Source organism: Oncorhynchus keta, chromosome 37 (genome assembly GCF_023373465.1).
Source record: "Oncorhynchus keta strain PuntledgeMale-10-30-2019 chromosome 37, Oket_V2, whole genome shotgun sequence".
In the NCBI taxonomy this organism is placed as follows: Eukaryota; Metazoa; Chordata; class Actinopteri; order Salmoniformes; family Salmonidae; genus Oncorhynchus; species Oncorhynchus keta.
This window is the reverse complement of record NC_068457.1, coordinates 27,928,744-27,950,591: the sequence shown is the minus strand read 5'-3', so window position 1 is coordinate 27,950,591 and position 21,848 is coordinate 27,928,744. Positions and strand designations below refer to the sequence as shown.

Genomic DNA, 21,848 nt, shown 5'->3' with positions numbered 1-21,848 from the left:
ATCATGAGGCAGCTTGATGTACAGTACACCCCCTGGACAGGACACTAGTCTATCTCCTGTTTCTGTATCATGAGGCAGCTTGATGTACAGTACACCCCCTGGACAGGACACTAGTCTATCTCCTGTTTCTGTATCATGAGGCAGCTTGATGTACAGTACACCCCCTGGACAGGACACTAGTCTATCTCCGGTTTCTATATCATGAGGCAGCTTGATGTACCAGTACACCCCCTGGACAGGACACTAGTCTATCTCCGGTTTCTATATCATGAGGCAGCTTGATGTACCAGTACACCCCCTGGACAGGACACTAGTCTATCTCCTGTCTCTATATCTTGAGGCAGCTTGATGTACCAGTACACCCCCTGGACAGGACACTAGTCTATCTCCGGTTTCTATATCATGAGGCAGCTTGATGTACCAGTACACCCCCTGGACAGGACACTAGTCTATCTCCGGTTTCTATATCTTGAGGCAGCTTGATGTACCAGTACACCCCCTGGACAGGACACTAGTCTATCTCCGGTTTCTGTATCTTGAGGCAGCTTGATGTACCAGTACACCCCCTGGACAGGACACTAGTCTATCTCCGGTTTCTGTATCATGAGGCAGCTTGATGTACCAGTACACCCCCTGGACAGGACACTAGTCTATCTCCGGTTTCTATATCATGAGGCAGCTTGATGTACCAGTACACCCCCTGGACAGGACACTAGTCTATCTCCGGTTTCTATATCATGAGGCAGCTTGATGTACCAGTACACCCCCTGGACAGGACACTAGTCTATCTCCGGTTTCTATATCTTGAGGCAGCTTGATGTACCAGTACACCCCCTGGACAGGACACTAGTCTATCTCCGGTTTCTATATCATGAGGCAGCTTGATGTACCAGTACACCCCCTGGACAGGACACTAGTCTATCTCCTGTTTCTATATCTTGAGGCAGCTTGATGTACCAGTACACCCCCTGGACAGGTCACTAGTCTATCTCCGGTTTCTGTATCATGAGGCAGCTTGATGTACAGTACACCCCCTGGACAGGATACTAGTCTATCTCCTGTTTCTGTAGTGAGACAGCTGGATGTACCAGTACACCCCCTGGACAGGACACTAGTCTATCTCCGGTTTCTGTATCATGAGGCAGCTTGATGTACAGTACACCCCCTGGACAGGACACTAGTCTATCTCCGGTTTCTATATCATGAGGCAGCTTGATGTACCAGTACACCCCCTGGACAGGACACTAGTCTATCTTCTGTTTCTATATCTTGAGGCAGCTTGATGTACCAGTACACCCCCTGGACAGGACACTAGTCTATCTCCGGTTTCTGTATCATGAGGCAGCTTGATGTACAGTACACCCCCTGGACAAGATACTAGTCTATCTCCTGTTTCTGTAGTGAGACAGCTGGATGTACCAGTACACCCCCTGGACAGGACACTAGTCTATCTCCTGTTTCTATATCTTGAGGCAGCTTGATGTACAGTACACCCCCTGGACAGGACACTAGACTGTCGCAAGGCTTGCTCATCAAAAACAAACGGACAAAAACAAACAAAATGACTTCCAAAAGGCTACAAGCAAAAGAAGCCAGAAGACAAGATCCACAGATAAGTGAAGATGGCAGCGAAGACGTACCTTGTGGTCTATCTGTCCTCTCAGCACCCCCGTAGTAGAGACAGAGTGGATGGGGCTGCTGAAGGTGTCTGAGCTGGAGGAGATCTCACAGTTCCCCATGTCGACCTGACGGGGGAGGCGGGAGCGACCCCTCTCCATCCACATGTGTTCTGGACTCCCCCCGTCTCCTTGCTGTATCCTCTTCAGACTCCCCAGCTGCAGCTCTGGCATGGCCTGGTCATCCGTACTCTCCTCCTCGTCTTTTAACATCCTTGGCCCCGTTCCCGGGAGGAAGTCCTCCGTCTCGTATGGAGAGAGCTCCTCATCTTCATCATCATCGTCGTCATCATCATCCTCATCTTCATCACTGTCGTCCTGGTCCTCGTCGCGTATGCGGCCGCCCTCGCGGGGGAGGCTGCGGGAGCGGAGGCGAGAGCCGGAGGCGGTGTACATGGCGGTGTCAGGGTGGTCGGGGAGCGAGGAGATGTTCCCGGTGGAGTGGGAGAGGGAGGCGGGGATGCCCCCCTGGCCGCCGCGCTGGGCACGTATACGTCTCCTGGACGGGGCGCCACCGCCACCGGTCAGGCAGTCGTCCGTCTGGCAGCCGGAGTCCTTGGTGTGTCCCCCTCGGAGGGACAGCTCCTCCTGACAGAGGGACAGGTGAGGGTTGGTGTGGACCATCACTGTCCTTTCCCTCGTCACTGGAGACTCATCAGAGTCTGAAGGGAAACAGGGGTGGCAGTAAGTCATCAATCAACATGATTAGAAAATAAAGTCTGAGTCTCCTGTTTTCTATCAGTGAAATTCAGGCAGATGCAATATTTGTTCAAGTCTAAATGGTAGGACAAATATACATGTTTGTTTGTCTCCAGAAAATAGGACTCTGTGTTAAACCATCAAAGTAAAGAAACAGAGAGGAGGCACAACAACATTACAGTCTGTTGACTGAGTGGTAATGACAGTACTTGGAGGTCAGGCACAGACAGACAGACAGTATAACAGACAGACAGCTGTACCCATGTCCTGTTGAACTCGTCTGGGGATCCCGGTGATGGTCTTCCTCCTCCTCAGCTTCCTCCTCCTCTGCAGCACAGACTGGGAGTGTACCAGGGAGCAGCGCACACTAGCCTCCCTGTCGAACCCCACCCCTGTGGAGAGGAACAAAGTACACGCAATGTACAACATTGATGCCATTTAAGAGTAATGTCTTTCCACATCTCACAAATTACATTCCACACAGTTTAGAAGTTACACACACTCACTAATACACAAACAACAGTTAATTAATAGATGAATTGATTCAAACAACCGACTAGAGAGGGAAAGATAGAGCGAGAGAGATAGAGAGCAAAAGAGAGAGAAAGAGAGAGAGAATGTACAGAGAGAGAGAAATGGAGAGAGAAAAGGAGAGAGAGGGAGCGACAGAATGTACAGAGTGAGAGAGAGAGAAAGGGAGAGAGAGAGAGAGCGACAGAATGTACAGAGTGAGAGAGAGAGAAAGGGAGAGAGAGAGAGAGAGAGAGAGAGAGAGAGAGAGAGAGAGAGAGAGAGAGAGAGAGAATGTACAGAGAGAGAGAGAGAGAGAAAAAGGAGAGAATTAGAGAGAGAGAGAGAGAGAGAGAGAGTGACAGAATGTACAGAGTGAGAGAGAGAGAGAAAAGGAGAGAATTAGAGAGAGAGAGAGAGAGAGAGAGAAAGGGAGAGAGAGAGAGAGCGACAGAATGTACAGAGTGAGAGAGAGAGAAAGGGAGAGAGCAGAATGTACAGAGTGAGAGAGAGAAAGGAGAGAGAGAGAGAGAGAGAGAGAGAGAGAGAGAGAGAGAGAGAGAGAGAGAGAGAATGTACAGAGAGAGAGAGAGAGAGAGAAAAGGAGAGAATTAGAAAGAGAGAGAGAGAGAGAGAGTGACAGAATGTACAGAGTGAGAGAGAGAGAGAGAGAGCGACATAATGTACAGAGTGAGAGAGAAAGGGAGAGAGAGAGAGAGAGAGAGAGAGAGAGAGAGAGAGAGAGAGAGAGAGAGAGAGAGAGAGAGAGAGAGAGAGAGAGAGAGAGAGAGAGAGAGAGAGAGGGAGAGAGAGAGAGAGAGAGAGAGAGAGAGAGAGAGAGAGAGAGAGAGAGAGAGAGAGAGAGCGATTGAGAGAATATCAAAAACATCCAGAGACAGATATTGGAGCTATGTCGTGTTTACCAGTGACGTTGATGGGGATGATGCACGAGGACACGACTGCTGGGTCACTCTTCATCCTCTCCTGAGGGGTGGGCAGAGGCAGGGCTTTGGACCAGTTGGTCTGCTTGTCCAGTGTGGAGGGGGGGTTGGGAATAGCACCAGTAGACCTGTGGGCCACTGCAGGCTCAGCATCAGGGTCAGTGGTAGGGGCAGCCTGAAGCAGATGGAGAGAGATACAGTCAGTTGGTGTTGTAGGGTTAGAGTAACACCTAGAAAAGTTACAAATGGTATACTTAATCAATAAGGCACAAGGGGGTGTGGTATGTGGCCAATATACCACGGCTAAGGGCTGTTCTTTGGCACAACCCAGAGGTGCCTTATTGCTATTATAAACTGGTTATCAACGCAATTAGAGCAGTAAAAATAAATGTTTTGTCATCCCCGTGGTATACGGTCTGATATACCACGGCTGTCAGCCAATCAGCATTCAGTGCTGGAACCAGCCAGGTTATAATATTCCCTATATACTGTACCACTACAGGACCATCATGGCTCACTATATAGGGAATAGAGAACAAGGAGCCCTTTTCAACACATGCTTAGATGTATTGTTACAAAGGCCAACATACAAAGTACATTGTCTTCAGGCAGTTACTTAACTCTTTATGTTTAACACTTACAAGGCACAGACACAAAATGAGCAAAACATTTGAATTCCATTTCAGGAAATGTTCTGAAGGAAAGGGAAATGAAGAACAGGAAGATATCAGGATCAACACAGAGATCAACAGACAGCTCAAACGCTCAGGTGACAAAGAACATGATTCCAGGAAAGTCCCAGAGTTCTGGATAGTGGTCAGAAGTTGAAAGGAGTGGAGAATGATCATGTTTTGAAGACAGTAGAGAGGAGCTAATGAGATGTAGACAGTAGACAGGAGCTAATGAGATGTAGACAGGAGCTAATGAGATGTAGACAGTAGACAGGAGCTAACGAGATGTAGACAGTAGACAGGAGCTAATGAGATGTAGACAGTAGACAGGAGCTAATGAGATGTAGACAGTAGACAGGAGCTAACGAGATGTAGACAGTAGACAGGAGCTAACGAGATGTAGACAGTAGACAGGAGCTAACGAGATGTAGACAGTAGACAGTAGACAGAAGCTAGAGAAATGTAGAAAGTAGACAGGAGCGAACGAGATGTAGACAGTAGACAGGAGCTAATGAGATGTAGACAGTAGACAGGAGCTAATGAGATGTAGACAGTAGACAGGAGCTAATGAGATGTAGACAGTAGACAGGAGCTAATGAGATGTAGACAGTAGACAGGAGCTAATGAGATGTAGACAGTAGACAGGAGCTAACGAGATGTAGACAGTAGACAGGAGCTAACGAGATGTAGACAGTAGACAGTAGACAGAAGCTAGAGAAATGTAGAAAGTAGACAGGAGCGAACGAGATGTAGACAGTAGACAGGAGCTAATGAGATGTAGACAGTAGACAGGAGCTAATGAGATGTAGACAGTAGACAGGAGCTAATGAGATGTAGACAGTAGACAGGAGCTAATGAGATGTAGACAGTAGACAGGAGCTAATGAGATGTAGACAGTAGACAGGAGCTAACGAGATGTAGACAGTAGACAGTAGACAGAAGCTAGAGAAATGTAGAAAGTAGACAGGAGCGAACGAGATGTAGACAGTAGACAGGAGCTAATGAGATGTAGACAGTAGACAGGAGCTAACGAGATGTAGACAGTAGACAGGAGCTAACGAGATGTAGACAGTAGACAGTAGACAGAAGCTAGAGAAATGTAGAAAGTAGACAGGAGCTAATGAGATGTAGACAGTAGACAGGAGCTAATGAGATGTAGACAGTAGACAGGAGCTAATGAGATGTAGACAGTAGACAGGAGCTAATGAGATGTAGACAGTAGACAGGAGCTAATGAGATGTAGACAGTAGACAGGAGCTAACGAGATGTAGACAGTAGACAGGAGCTAATGAGATGTAGACAGTAGACAGGAGCTAATGAGATGTAGACAGTAGACAGGAGCTAATGAGATGTAGACAGTAGACAGGAGCTAATGAGATGTAGACAGTAGACAGGAGCTAATGAGATGTAGACAGTAGACAGGAGCTAATGAGATGTAGACAGTAGACAGGAGCTAACGAGATGTAGACAGTAGACAGTAGACAGAAGCTAGAGAAATGTAGAAAGTAGACAGGAGCGAACGAGATGTAGACAGTAGACAGGAGCTAATGAGATGTAGACAGTAGACAGGAGCTAACGAGATGTAGACAGTAGACAGGAGCTAACGAGATGTAGACAGTAGACAGTAGACAGAAGCTAGAGAAATGTAGAAAGTAGACAGGAGCGAACGAGATGTAGACAGTAGACAGGAGCTAATGAGATGTAGACAGTAGACAGGAGCTAATGAGATGTAGACAGTAGACAGGAGCTAATGAGATGTAGACAGTAGACAGGAGCTAATGAGATGTAGACAGTAGACAGGAGCTAATGAGATGTAGACAGTAGACAGGAGCTAACGAGATGTAGACAGTAGACAGTAGACAGAAGCTAGAGAAATGTAGAAAGTAGACAGGAGCGAACGAGATGTAGACAGTAGACAGGAGCTAATGAGATGTAGACAGTAGACAGGAGCTAATGAGATGTAGACAGTAGACAGGAGCTAATGAGATGTAGACAGTAGACAGGAGCTAATGAGATGTAGACAGTAGACAGGAGCTAATGAGATGTAGACAGTAGACAGGAGCTAACGAGATGTAGACAGTAGACAGTAGACAGAAGCTAGAGAAATGTAGAAAGTAGACAGGAGCGAACGAGATGTAGACAGTAGACAGGAGCTAATGAGATGTAGACAGTAGACAGGAGCTAACGAGATGTAGACAGTAGACAGGAGCTAACGAGATGTAGACAGACAGTAGACAGAAGCTAGAGAAATGTAGAAAGTAGACAGGAGCTAACGAGATGTAGACAGTAGACAGGAGCTAATGAGATGTAGACAGTAGACAGGAGCTAATGAGATGTAGACAGTAGACAGGAGCTAATGAGATGTAGACAGTAGACAGGAGCTAATGAGATGTAGACAGTAGACAGGAGCTAATGAGATGTAGACAGTAGACAGGAGCTAACGAGATGTAGACAGTAGACAGGAGCTAATGAGATGTAGACAGTAGACAGGAGCTAATGAGATGTAGACAGTAGACAGGAGCTAATGAGATGTAGACAGTAGACAGGAGCTAATGAGATGTAGACAGTAGACAGGAGCTAATGAGATGTAGACAGTAGACAGGAGCTAATGAGATGTAGACAGTAGACAGGAGCTAATGAGATGTAGACAGTAGACAGTAGACAGGAGCTAATGAGATGAAGACAGTAGACAGGAGCTAATGAGATGTAGACAGTAGACAGGAGCTAATGAGATGTAGACAGTAGACAGGAGCTAACGAGATGTAGACAGTAGACAGTAGACAGAAGCTAATGAGATGTAGACAGTAGACAGTAGACAGGAGCTAATGAGATGTAGACAGTAGACAGGAGCTAATGAGATGTAGACAGTAGACAGGAGCTAACGAGATGTAGACAGTAGACAGTAGACAGGAGCTAATGAGATGTAGACAGTAGACAGTAGACAGGAGCTAATGAGATGTAGACAGTAGACAGTAGACAGGAGCTAACGAGATGTAGACAGTAGACAGGAGCTAATGAGATGTAGACAGTAGACAGTAGACAGGAGCTAATGAGATGTAGACAGTAGACAGTAGACAGGAGCTAATGAGATGTAGACAGGAGACAGTAGGCAGGAGCTAATGAGATGAAGACAGTTGAGATGTAGACAGGAGCTAATGAGATGAAGACAGCTGAGATGTAGACAGGAGCTAATGAGAGGTAGACAGTAGACAGGAGCTAATGAGATGTAGACAGTAGACAGGAGCTAACGAGATGTAGACAGGAGACAGTAGGCAGGAGCTAATGAGATGTAGACAGTAGACAGTAGACAGGAGCTAACGAGATGTAGACAGTAGACAGGAGCTAATGAGATGAAGACAGGAGACAGTAGGCAGGAGCTAATGAGATGAAGACAGTTGAGATGTAGACAGGAGCTAATGAGATGAAGACAGCTGAGATGTAGACAGTAGACAGGAGCTAATGAGAGGTAGACAGTAGACAGGAGCTAATGAGATAAAGACAGTAGACAGGAGCTAATGAGATGTAGACAGTAGACAGGAGCTAATGAGATGTAGACAGTAGACAGTAGACAGGAGCTAATGAGATGCTAGAGGATGGAGGTTAGAACAGCAGGAAGGAGAGGTAGTAGTAGTAGTTCTATTTAGAACTAGTATTACAATTGATTTCGGGCCTGTAGATTTTAAACCACGAGGCTTGGAATGCAGAAAAAATACCTTTCTGGTCCATGGGGTGAAGAGGCAACATTCAGTGGGGGAGGGGGAGCGGGTACGGTCATACTATAAACACAAAACATGAAGAAAACAAAAATGATGACAACTTGATCGATGGGACAAAATGAAAACCATGGATGGGACTTAGAGACAAAGGTGAAATCATATTGAATGAAACATTAGACAGACAGGATGAAACATGGGGGACCCAGGTGCTGGGGACACAAAATATGGTGAGTAACTTCTTGTGATGCTACGGAGATGAGTAAGTCAGTCATCCTTCTTCCCCGTTTAGACAAGGAAGTGATGTCATCATCGCATCCTACAAGAAAAACGGAGTGAAAGAATTATATTTGTCTGTGAATGCTGAGAGGTGACCGTTTTCAGGATTCCTCAGGACAGAAAGCTGTTATGAACTGTTATAAGAGTGGCGTTAGCAGGACTCTAGAGGGGTCATCTTGTAATGAACGCCATCCCATTTACCTTTCTCTGTATAGTGTGACAGTGACCCTCCCTTCCAGGTCTCTCCTGCAGCGTTAAAGGAAGATACGCAGCACCATGAGTCATAACGCTAAACATTCTTATGTGCAATACAATCATACCCCCCCCCAGCATGCAAACTCACTGGGATGGAAAACACGTGATTAAAAACATGCGATGAGATCAGGTAGCCTAGCGGTTAGAGAGACGAGCCAGCAACCGGAGGGTTGCCAGGTCAAATCCCGGGTCTGACGGGGGAAAATCTGGCGGGAAAGTGATCAAATCTTAAGATGCCATTGCCTGCTGTTGTGCCCTTGAGCAAGGCACTTAACCCCTACAACGACAGCTCCCAGAGAGGCAGCACCTCTCCAAAACTTGTTTATGTGTCTTTTGGAGGCGTTGGGTTAAGAAGTCAAATTTCGGGTTGGACCTTGAGGGCAATTGACCGATAAAGTGATCCGAATGTAGACATATGTGTTCTGATGTCTTTTCTGTTACCTTTCTGTGTATTGTCTGGATGTCTGTCTCTCTCACGTGTCTCTCCTAGTGGAAGCCATGCAGCAGAGAGAGAGAGAACACAACAAGCTGAAACCTACTAAGCTCACTGCACTGCACTGGTGACATCATCAACAATGGACACATGCTACTATATCATGTTTAAGAAGAAATTCAACTGTATTTTCATAGTTACAGTTACAGGACCACAATGTGAAAACACAGTGGACATCACACACCACTTGTAGGTTGACAACACACACCACTTGTAGGTTGACAACACACACCACTTATAGGTTGACTCACACACCACTTGTAGGTTGACAACACACACCACTTGTAGGTTGACATCACACACCACTTGTAGGTTGACATCACACACCACTTGTAGGTTGACATCACACACCACTTGTAGGTTGACATCACACACCACTTGTAGGTTGACATCACACACCACTTGTAGGTTGACATCACACACCACTTGTAGGTTGACATCACACACCACTTGTAGGTTGACATCACACACCACTTGTAGGTTGACATCACACACCACTTGTAGGTTGACATCACACAGCACTTGTAGGTTGACAACACACACCACTTGTAGGTTGACATCACACACCACTTGTAGGTTGACATCACACACCACTTGTAGGTTGACAACACACACCACTTGTAGGTTGACAACACACCACTTGTAGGTTGACAACACACACCACTTGTAGGTTGACATCACACACCACTTGTAGGTTGACATCACACACCACTTGTAGGTTGACAACACACACCACTTGTAGGTTGACATCACACAGCACTTGTAGGTTGACAACACACAGCACTTGTAGGTTGACAACACACACCACTTGTAGGTTGACAACACACACCACTTGTAGGTTGACATCACACAGCACTTGTAGGTTGACATCACACACCACTTGTAGGTTGACATCACACACCACTTGTAGGTTGACATCACACACCACTTGTAGGTTGACATCACACACCACTTGTAGGTTGACATCACACACCACTTGTAGGTTGACAACACACACCACTTGTAGGTTGACATCACACACCACTTGTAGGTTGACATCACACACCACTTGTAGGTTGACATCACACACCACTTGTAGGTTGACAACACACACCACTAACAGGCACTACACTATGTGATAGTTTACCTTCCGAAGTTGATATTCTATTTCTCTCTCTGGTCTCGCCTGCTGCTTGTCAATAAAACAAACAAATACAGATTAGCTGCTATATCAGTCAAGTCATTTCAGGACTTCTCCTCAGGACATTGATTAGCTGCTGTATCAGTCAAGTCATTTCAGGACTTCTCCTCAGGACATTGATTAGCTGCTATATCAGTCAAGTCATTTCAGGACTTCCCCTCAGGATATTGATTAGCTGTTGTATCAGTCAAGTCATTTCAGCACTTCTCAGGATATTGATTAGCTGCTATATCAGTCAAGTCATTTCAGCACTTCTCAGGATATTGATTAGCTGCTATATCAGTCAAGTCATTTCAGGACTTCTCCTCAGGACATTGATTAGCTGCTATATCAGTCAAGTCATTTCAGGACTTCCCCTCAGGATATTGATTAGCTGTTGTATCAGTCAAGTCATTTCAGCACTTCTCAGGATATTGATTAGCTGCTATATCAGTCAAGTCATTTCAGCACTTCTCAGGATATTGATTAGCTGCTGTATCAGTCAAGTCATTTCAGCACTTCTCCTCAGGACATTGATTAGCTGCTGTATCAGTCAAGTCATTTCAGCACTTCTCAGGATATTGATTAGCTGCTATATCAGTCAAGTCATTTCAGCACTTCTCCTCAGGATATTGATCAGCTGCTATATCAGTCAAGTCATTTCAGCACTTCTCCTCAGGATATTGATTAGCTGCTATATCAGTCAAGTCATTTCAGGACTTCCCCTCAGGACATTGATTAGCTGCTATATCAGTCAAGTCATTTCAGCACTTCTCCTCAGGATATTGATCAGCTGCTATATCAGTCAAGTCATTTCAGGACTTCTCCTCAGGATATTGATTAGCTGCTATATCAGTCAAGTCATTTCAGCACTTCTCCTCAGGATATTGATCAGCTGCTATATCAGTCAAGTCATTTCAGGACTTCTCCTCAGGATATTGATCAGCTGCTATATCAGTCAAGTCATTTCAGCACTTCTCCTCAGGACATTGATTAGCTGCTATATCAGTCAAGTCATTTCAGGACTTCTCCTCAGGACATTGATTAGCTGCTATATCAGTCAAGTCATTTCAGGACTTCTCCTCAGGATATTGATTAGCTGCTATATCAGTCAAGTCATTTCAGGACTTCTCCTCAGGATATTGATTAGCTGTTGTATCAGTCAAGTCATTTCAGCACTTCTCCTCAGGACATTGATTAGCTGCTATATCAGTCAAGTCATTTCAGGACTTCTCCTCAGGACATTGATTAGCTGCTGTATCAGTCAAGTCATTTCAGCACTTCTCCTCAGGACATTGATTAGCTGCTATATCAGTCAAGTCATTTCAGGACTTCTCCTCAGGACATTGATTAGCTGCTGTATCAGTCAAGTCATTTCAGGACTTCTCCTCAGGACATTGATTAGCTGCTGTATCAGTCAAGCCATTTCAGCACTTCTCCTCAGGACATTGATTAGCTGCTATATCAGTCAAGTCATTTCAGGACTTCTCCTCAGGACATTGATTAGTTGCTGTATCAGGTGTGCTTGTATAGCGCTTGAGCAAAGCCTGTAAAGACATGTGTATCCCCTTACCGTGCGGCTGTGCCTGACCCTCTGCTCGTGCCGTCTGAGGGTGCGTGGGGAAGGGAGGGTGGGCATTGGAGGAGCCCCAGAGATGGAGATGGTCACTCTGCGCTCGCGGCTGTTCGACCGTTGACGTTGCTGTTGGTCTGTAAAACATGAGGGAAATACTGAGGTCAGATTCTGACAGGGTCTCGCTACATTAGATACCATGAGGGAAATACTGAGGTCAGATTCTGACAGGGTCTCGCTACATTAGATACCATGAGGGAAATACTGAGGTCAGATTCTGACAGGGTCTCGCTACATTAGATACCATGAGGGAAATACTGAGGTCAGATTCTGACAGGGTCTCGCTACATTAGATACCATGAGGGAACTACTGAGGTCAGATTCTGACAGGGTCTCGCTACATTAGATACCATGAGGGAAATACTGAGGTCAGATTCTGACAGGGTCTCGCTACATTAGATACCATGAGGGAAATACTGAGGTCAGATTCTGACAGGGTCTCGCTACATTAGATACCATGAGGGAAATACCGAGGTCAGATTCTGACAGGGTCTCGCTACATTAGATACCATGAGGGAAATACTGAGGTCAGATTCTGACAGGGTCTCGCTACATTAGATACCATGAGGGAAATACCGAGGTCAGATTCTGACAGGGTCTCGCTACATTAGATACCATGAGGGAAATACTGAGGTCAGATTCTGACAGGGTCTCGCTACATTAGATACCATGAGGGAAATACCGAGGTCAGATTCTGACAGGGTCTCGCTACATTAGATACTATTGGTCATCATGTTGTGACTGTATTCACTAGCGGTCACCATGTTGTGACTGTATTCACTATTGGTCACCATGTTGTGACTGTATTCACTATTGGTCATCATGTTGTGACTGTATTCACTAGCGGTCACCATGTTGTGACTGTATTCACTAGCCGTCACCATGTTGTGACTGTATTCACTAGCGGTCATCATGTTGTGACTGTATTCACTATTGGTCATCATGTTGTGACTGTATTCACTAGCAGTCACCATGTTGTGACTGTATTCACTAGCAGTCACCATGTTGTGACTGTATTCACTATTGGTCATCATGTTGTGACTGTATTCACTAGCAGTCACCATGTTGTGACTGTATTCACTAGCAGTCACCATGTTGTGACTGTATTCACTTGCAGTCACCATGTTGTGACTGTATTCACTAGCAGTTACCATGTTGTGACTGTATTCACTAGCGGTCACCATGTTGTGACTGTATTCACTAGCAGTCACCATGTTGTGACTGTATTCACTAGCGGTCACCATGTTGTGACTGTATTCACTAGCGGTCACCATGTTGTGACTGTATTCACTAGCGGTCACCATGTTATGACTGTATTCACTAGCAGTTACCATGTTGTGACTGTATTCACTAGCAGTCACCATGTTGTGACTGTATTCACTAGCAGTTACCATGTTATGACTGTATTCACTAGCAGTTACCATGTTGTGACTGTATTCACTAGCGGTCACCATGTTGTGACTGTATTCACTAGCAGTCACCATGTTGTGACTGTATTCACTAGCAGTTACCATGTTGTGACTGTATTCACTAGCAGTCACCATGTTGTGACTGTATTCACTAGCGGTCACCATGTTATGACTGTATTCACTAGCAGTCACCATGTTGTGACTGTATTCACTAGCAGTCACCATGTTGTGACTGTATTCACTAGCGGTCACCATGTTGTGACTGTATTCACTAGCAGTCACCATGTTGTGACTGTATTCACTAGCGGTCACCATGTTGTGACTGTATTCACTAGCGGTCACCATGTTGTGACTGTATTCACTAGCGGTCACCATGTTGTGACTGTATTCACTAGCAGTCACCATGTTGTGACTGTATTCACTAGCGGTCACCATGTTGTGACTGTATTCACTAGCAGTCACCATGTTGTGACTGTATTCACTAGCGGTCACCATGTTGTGACTGTATTCACTAGCAGTCACCATTTTGTGACTGTATTCACTAGCGGTCACCATGTTGTGACTGTATTCACTAGCAGTCACCATGTTGTGACTGTATTCACTAGCAGTCACCATGTTGTGTTGCAGCTTTAACAGCCACTGGCTCCTCACTGAGATGATGTCAATCAAGAGTTTTCTAGAACCCAGACCAGCAGGTGTTCACAGTACTAACACTAGGTGGCACCACATATGAGGGATTACTGATGGACCTCACACCAACCCTGGTTCAAACTGTTGTTAGGTAGAGTGTATGGTTTATGGTGTGTGTGTGCTTGTGTGCTTTGGTTCCCAAGCTTTGTGTAGGGCTCAGAAGCTCTGCTTTGTATTTCTGTGTTAGGTGGTGTGTGAGATGGTGTATGTTAGGTGTTAGGTGGTGTGTGTTAGGTGGTGTGTGAGATGGTGTATGTTAGGTGTTAGGTGTGTGTGTTAAGTGTTAGGTGGTGTGTGTTAGGTGGTGTGTGAGATGGTGTATGTTAGGTGTTAGGTGGTGTGTGTTAGGTGGTGTGTGTTAAGTGTTAGGTGGTGTGTGTTAGGTGGTGTGTGTTAGGTGGTGTGTGTTAGGGGGTGTCTGTTAGGGTGTGTGTGTTAAGTGGTGTATGTTAGGTGTTAGGTGGTGTGTGTTAAGTGGTGTCTGTTAGGGGGTGTGTGTTAGGTGTTAGGTGGTGCGTGTTAGGGTGTGTGTGTTAGGTGGTGTTTGGTGGTCTGTGTTAGGTGGTGTGTGTTAAGTGGTGTGTGGTAGATGTTAGGTAGTGTGTGTTAGGTGGTGTATGTTAGGTGTTTTGTGTTAGGTGGTGTATGTTAGGTGGTGTATGTTAGGTGGTGTATGCTAGGTGGTGTATGTTAGGTGTTGTGTGTTAGGTGGTGTGTGTTAAGTGGTGTGTGGTGTATGTTAGATGTTAGGTGGTGTGTGTTAAGTGGTGTGTGGTGTATGTAGGTGGTGTATGCTAGGTGTTAGGTGGTGTATGTTAGGGGGTGTGTGTTAGGTGGTGTATGCTAGGCGTTGTGTGTTGGGTGGTGTGTGTTAAGTGGTGTGTGGTGTATGTTAGGTGTTAGGTGGTGTGTGTTAGGTGGTGTGTGTTGGTGTGTGTAAGGTGGTGTATGTTAGGTGGTGTATGTTAGGTGGTGTATGTTAGGTTTTAGGTGGCGTATGCTAGGTGTTAGGTGGTGTATGTTAGGTGGTGTATGTTAGGTGGTATATGCTAGGTGTTAGGTGGTGTGTGTTAGGTGGTGTATGTTAGGTGGTATATGCTAGGTGTTAGGTGGTGTGTGTTAGGTGGTGTATGTTAGGTGGTATATGCTAGGTGTTAGGTGGTGTGTGTTAGGTGGTGTATGTTAGGTGTTAGGTGGCGTATGCTAGGTGTTAGGTGGTATATGCTAGGTGTTAGGTGGTGTATGCTAGGTGTTAGGTGGTGTATGTTAGGTGTTAGGTGGTGTATGTTAGGTGTTAGGTGGTGTATGTTAGGTGGTGTATGCTAGATGTTAGGTGGTGTATGTTAGGTGTTAGGTGGTGTATGTTAGATGTTAGGTGGTGTATGTTAGGTGTTAGGTGGTGTATGCTAGATGTTAGGTGGTATATGTTAGGTGTTAGGTGGTGTATGTTAGGTGTTAGGTGGTGTATGTTAGGTGGTATATGCTAGGTGTTAGGTGGTGTATGTTAGGTGTTAGGTGGTGTATGTTAGGTGTTAGGTGGTGTATGTTAGGTGGTGTATGTTAGGTTTTAGGTGGCGTATGCTAGGTGTTAGGTGGTGTATGTTAGGTGGTGTATGTTAGGTGGTATATGCTAGGTGTTAGGTGGTGTGTGTTAGGTGGTGTATGTTAGGTGGTATATGCTAGGTGTTAGGTGGTATATGCTAGGTGTTAGGTGGTGTATGCTAGGTGTTAGGTGGTGTATGTTAGGTGTTAGGTGGTGTATGTTAGGTGTTAGGTGGTGTATGTTAGGTGGTGTATGTTAGGTGTTAGGTGGTGTATGTTAGGTGTTAGGTGGTGTATGCTAGGTGTTACGTGGTGTGTGTTAGATGTTAGGTGATGTGTGTTAGGTGGTGTATGTTAGGTGTTAGGTGGTGTATGCTAGGTGTTAGGTGGTGTATGCTAGGTGTTAGGTGGTGTATGCTAGGTGTTAGGTGGTGTATGCTAGGTGTTAGGTGGTGTATGTTAGGTGTTAGGTGGTGTATGCTAGGTGTTAGGTGGTGTATGTTAGGTGTTAGGTGGTGTATGCTAGGTGTTACGTGGTGTGTGTTAGATGTTAGGTGATGTGTGTTAGGTGGTGTATGTTAGGTGTTAGGTGGTGTATGCTAGGTGTTAGGTGGTGTATGCTAGGTGGTGTGTGTTGGTGTGTGTTAGGTGGTGTATGCTAGGTGATGTGTGTTAGGTGGTGTATGCTAGGTGGTGTATGTTAGGTGTTAGGTGGTGTATGCTAGGTGGTGTATGTTAGGTGTTAGGTGGTGTATGCTAGGTGTTAGGTGGTGTATGCTAGGTGTTAGGTGGTGTATGCTAGGTGGTGTGTGTTGGTGTGTGTTGGTGTGTGTTAGGTGGTGTATGCTAGGCGGTGTATGTTAGGTGATGTGTGTTAGGTGGTGTATGCTAGGTGGTGTATGTTAGGTGTTAGGTGGTGTATGCTAGGTGGTGTATGTTAGGTGTTAGGTGGTGTATGCTAGGTGTTAGGTGGTGTATGCTAGGTGTTAGGTGGTGTATGCTAGGTGGTGTGTGTTGGTGTGTGTTGGTGTGTGTTAGGTGGTGTATGCTAGGCGGTGTATGTTAGGTGTTAGGTGGTGTATGTTAGGTGTTAGGTGGTGTATGCTAGGTGGTGTATGTTAGGTGTTAGGTGGTGTATGCTAGGTGGTGTATGTTAGGTGTTAGGTGGTGTATGCTAGGTGTTAGGTGGTGTATGCTAGGTGGTGTATGTTAGGTGGTGTATGTTAGGTGTTAGGTGGTGTATGCTAGGTGTTAGGTGGTGTATGCTAGGTGTTAGGTGATGTATGTTAGGTGGTGTATGTTAGGCGGTGTGTGTTAGGCGGTGTATGTCACCTCTGTGCAGGGCTCGCAGGCTCTGCTTGGCATGTCTGTGGAGCTCCTCTACGCATGGCGGCCGGCTGCAGGGGTGAAACACGTTGTGGTGCTGGTGCCATGGGGCCTGGTAGTGCACTGTTAGCTTACTCTCCACATCCAGGTTAGAGACAGCTAGGGAGAGAGACAACAGGAGAATAGATTGGTCATATGTATATTATTGAAATGATGTTCTTCGAAAGACAGACAGCAGGTTAGGTTCTGCTGTACTTTTCATTCATTGGCAGTTGTGATTGTCATTCATTGATAGGGTTATGAAGATTTAAAAATATATATATAATTTAATGTTTAATTAACTAGGCAAGTGAGTTAAGAACAAGTTATTATTTACAATGATGGCTTAAAATAGGGAAAGAGAGAACAGGAGAATATATCGTTATTATTCATTTGCACATGAATTCTGTTTTGTTGTTATCACTGGGAGAGAAGACACTCAGCTATGTTTTTAGACACGGTATGACTCCAACAGTATGACCCCAACAGTATAACCTCAACAGTATGACCCCAACAGTATGACCCCAACAGTATGACCCCAACAGTATAACCTCAACAGTATGACCCCAACAGTATGACCCCAACAGTATAACCTCAACAGTATGACCCCAACAGTATGACCCCAACAGTATGACCCCAACAGTATAACCTCAACAGTATGACCCCAACAGTATGACCCCAACAGTATAACCTCAACAGTATGACCCCAACAGTATGACCCCAACAGTATAACCTCAACAGTATGACCCCAAAAGTATGACCTCAACAGTATAACCTCAACAGTATGACCCCAACAGTATGACCCCAACAGTATGACCCCAACAGTATAACCTCAACAGTTTGACCCCAACAGCCTTCCATAAACAGCTGTACCTTTGGTTGTCCAGCTACAATCAAACCAAGACCTTGATATAAATTGCCCAACACGAACAGGAGGAATACAGCAGTTATGCCTGGGGCGGCAGGGTAGCCTAGTGGTTAGAGCGTTGGACTAGTAACCGAAAGATTGCAAGTTCAAACCCCTGAGCTGACAAGGTACAAATCTGTTGTTCTGCCACTGAACAGGCAGTTTTAACCCACTCTTCCTAGGCCGTCATTGGAAATAAGATTTTGTTCTTAACTGACTTGCCTTGTTAAATAAAGTTTTAATAAAAAATAAATAAATGAAACCGGTCACTGCCATTCCATACCAGCAGGGGGCAATAACACATATCAACATCAACTGAATGAAGCCGACAACTGTTCCAATGACAGTTGTCCATGTTTCCTCAAAACACTATCTCTGCTGTTGTTATACATCAACACACATAGATGCAGAGAACATCTGATTTAAAGAGGCGGTGGTGTTGTTATGATTCAGACAAAACAACGCTGCTTTTATCCTCCAAGGCTGGGAGAGGAGGATGAGAGGAGGAGCTTTTATCCTCCAAGGCTGGGAGAGGGGGATGAGAGGAGGAGCTTTTATCCTCCAAGGCTGGGAGAGGGGGATGAGAGGAGGAGCTTCTATCCTCCAAGCCTGGGAGGGGATGAGAGGAGGAGCTTTTATCCTCCAAGGCTGGGAGAGGAGGAGCTTTTATCCTCCAAGGCTGGGAGAGGAGGAGCTTTTATCCTCCAAGGCTGGGAGAGGAGGAGCTTTTATCCTCCAAGGCTGGGAGAGGAGGAGCTTTTATCCTCCAAGGCTGGGAGAGGAGGAGCTTTTATCCTCCAAGGCTGGGAGAGGAGGATGAGAGGAGGAGCTTTTATCCTCCAAGGCTGGGAGAGGGGGATGAGAGGAGGAGCTTTTATCCTCCAAGGCTGGGAGAGGGGGATGAGAGGAGGAGCTTTTATCCTCCAAGGCTGGGAGAGGAGGATGAGAGGAGGAGCTTTTATCCTCCAAGGCTTAGAGAGGGGGATGAGAGGAGGAGCTTTTATCCTCCAAGGCTGGGAGAGGGGGATGAGAGGAGGAGCTTTTATCCTCCAAGGCTGGGAGAGGGGGATGAGAGGAGGAGCTTTTATCCTCCAAGGCTGGGAGAGGAGGAGCTTTTATCCTCCAAGGCTGGGAGAGGGGGATGAGAGGAGGAGCTTTTATCCTCCAAGGCTGGGAGAGGGGGATGAGAGGATGAGCTTTTATCCTCCAAGGCTGGGAGAGGAGGAGCTTTTATCCTCCAAGGCTGGGAGAGGAGGATGAGAGGAGGAGCTTTTATCCTCCAAGGCTGGGAGAGGGGGATGAGAGGAGGAGCTTTTATCCTCCAAGGCTGGGAGAGGGGGATGAGAGGAGGAGCTTTTATCCTCCAAGGCTGGGAGAGGAGGATGAGAGGAGGAGCTTTTATCCTCCAAGCCTGGGAGAGGGGGATGAGAGGAGGAGCTTTTATCCTCCAAGGCTGGGAGAGGGGGATGAGAGGAGGAGCTTTTATCCTCCAAGGCTGGGAGAGGGGGATGAGAGGAGGAGCTTTTATCCTCCAAGGCTGGGAGAGGGGGATGAGAGGAGGAGCTTTTATCCTCCAAGGCTGGGAGAGGGGGATGAGAGGAGGAGCTTTTATCCTCCAAGGCTGGGAGAGGGTGGGATATGAGGAGGAGCTTTTATCCTCCAAGGCTGGGAGAGGGGGATGAGAGGAGGAGCTTTTATCCTCCAAGGCTGGGAGAGGGGGATGAGAGGGGGATGAGAGGGGGATGAGAGGAGGAGCTTTTATCCTCCAAGGCTGGGAGAGGAGGAGCATTTATCCTCCAAGGATGGGAGAGGAGGAGCTTTTATCCTCCAAGGCTGGGAGAGGGGGATGAGAGGGGGATCAGAGGGGGATGAGAGGAGGATGAGAGGAGGAGAGAGATGAACAGAAGATACGAGGGAGATGTAAACCCTCTTTCTTTCATCATCTTTTATCTTCTGGCCTTGCTTTCATTTCAATCCTCATATTACAACAGCAGCATCTGTTCATTAACATCTACAGTAGGTGTGTGTGTGTGTGTGTGTGTGTGTGTGTGTGTGTGTGTGTGTGTGTGTGTGTGTGTGTGTGTGTGTGTGTGTGTGTGTGTGTGTGTGTGTGTGTGTGTGTGTGTGTGTGTCTGTGTGCGTGTGTTCGCTGTGCGTGTCTGAGAGTTAGTTTGCTGCGTTCGCGCGTGTGTGTAGTCTGTTGTTTCCTTGAATAACCCAGGCTCATCTGTAACCAGGCAACCCTTCCTATCTGATGTAGGATGAATAGAATGATCTCTATCAATCCATAATCATGAGACTAATGTGGATGAGACGATCTGTCCAGGTCTGATGATTTCATCCCAGAGAAAGCAGTACATTCAGCAGGTCCCTGACAGCCAGAATAAACACAGCTAGCTTACAGTGTATGTTACCAGCTGGGTTGTGCCTCTATACAGGACTGTGTTCGCCTGCTAAAGCTTCAGGTCTCAGACAAAGTTATGCATCGCACTGTTGCACAAGACTGTGTTATCCCACTGAGATAAAGCCTTTGACCTCCATCAGTGGGCTAACAATCTTGTGGCACACAGGAGACCCGGGGTTTGAACCCAGTTGGTATAAAGGATTTCTGAAGAGGTCTACTACAGTATCTAGGGCCCTTAACTGGCCCTGTCCCCATCTATAGAGAAGCCAGTTGGAGGGTTCAACCACTGTGGTCTGAAGAGGTCTACTACAGTATCTAGGGCCCTTAACTGGCCCTGTCCCCATCTATAGGGAAGCCAGTTGGAGGGTTCAACCACTGTGGTCTGAAGAGGTCTACTACAGTATCTAGGGCCCTTAACTGGCCCTGTCCCCATCTATAGAGAAGCCAGTTGGAGGGTTCAACCACTGTGGTCTGAAGAGGGCTACTACAGTATCGAGGGCCCTTAAACTGGCCCTGTCCCCATCTATAGAGAAGCCAGTTGGAGGGTTCAACCACTGTGGTCTGAAGAGGGCTACCTCAGTATCTAGGGCCCTTAACTGGCCCTGTCCCCATCTATAGAGAAGCCAGTTGGAGGGTTCAACCACTGTGGTCTGAAGAGGGCTACCTCAGTATCTAGGGCCCTTAACTGGCCCTGTCCCCATCTATAGAGAAGCCAGTTGGAGGGTTCAACCACTGTGGTCTGAAGAGGGCTACCTCAGTATCTAGGGCCCTTAACTGGCCCTGTCCCCATCTATAGAGAAGCCAGTTGGAGGGTTCAACCACTGTGGTCTGAAGAGGTCTACTACAGTATCTAGGGCCCTTAACTGGCCCTGTCCCCATCTATAGGGAAGCCAGTTGGAGGGTTCAACCACTGTGGTCTGAAGAGGTCTACTACAGTATCTAGGGCCCTTAACTGGCCCTGTCCCCATCTATAGAGAAGCCAGTTGGAGGGTTCAACCACTGTGGTCTGAAGAGGGCTACTACAGTATCGAGGGCCCTTAAACTGGCCCTGTCCCCATCTATAGAGAAGCCAGTTGGAGGGTTCAACCACTGTGGTCTGAAGAGGGCTACTACAGTATCTAGGACCTTTTTTCCCCCTCACTTTTTCTCCCCAATTGGTAGTTAGTCTTGTCCCATCGCTGCAACTCGGACTCGGGAGAAGCGAAGGTGTAGAGCCACGCGTCCTCCGAAACACAACCCTGCCAAGCCATGCGTCCTCCGAAACACAACCCTGCCAAGCCATGCGTCCTCCGGAACACAACCCTGCCAAGCCATGCGTCCTCCGGAACACAACCCTGCCAAGCCATGCGTCCTCCGAAACACAACCCTGCCAAGCCACGCGTCCTCCGAAACACAACCCTGCCAAGCCGCATTGATTCTTAACTCACTGCTCGCTTAACCCGGAAGTCATCCGCACCAATGTGTCAGAGGAAACACTGTATAATTGGCGACCGAGGTCAGCT

The 21,848-nt window shown here is 46.6% G+C and overlaps 1 protein-coding gene across 1 annotated transcript in view; it reads right to left on the bottom strand.

The window, feature by feature from the left end:
* nhsb (Nance-Horan syndrome b (congenital cataracts and dental anomalies)) overlaps positions 1-21,848 on the bottom strand; it is a 123,119-nt gene that overhangs the window by 18,855 nt on the left and 82,416 nt on the right. The window contains 8 exon segments of the mRNA XM_052500076.1: positions 1,641-2,338; positions 2,636-2,767; positions 3,809-4,001; positions 8,211-8,273; positions 9,186-9,230; positions 10,364-10,405; positions 11,970-12,106; positions 17,003-17,155. Of these exon segments, the coding sequence (XP_052356036.1) occupies positions 1,641-2,338; positions 2,636-2,767; positions 3,809-4,001; positions 8,211-8,273; positions 9,186-9,230; positions 10,364-10,405; positions 11,970-12,106; positions 17,003-17,155 (1,463 nt within the window).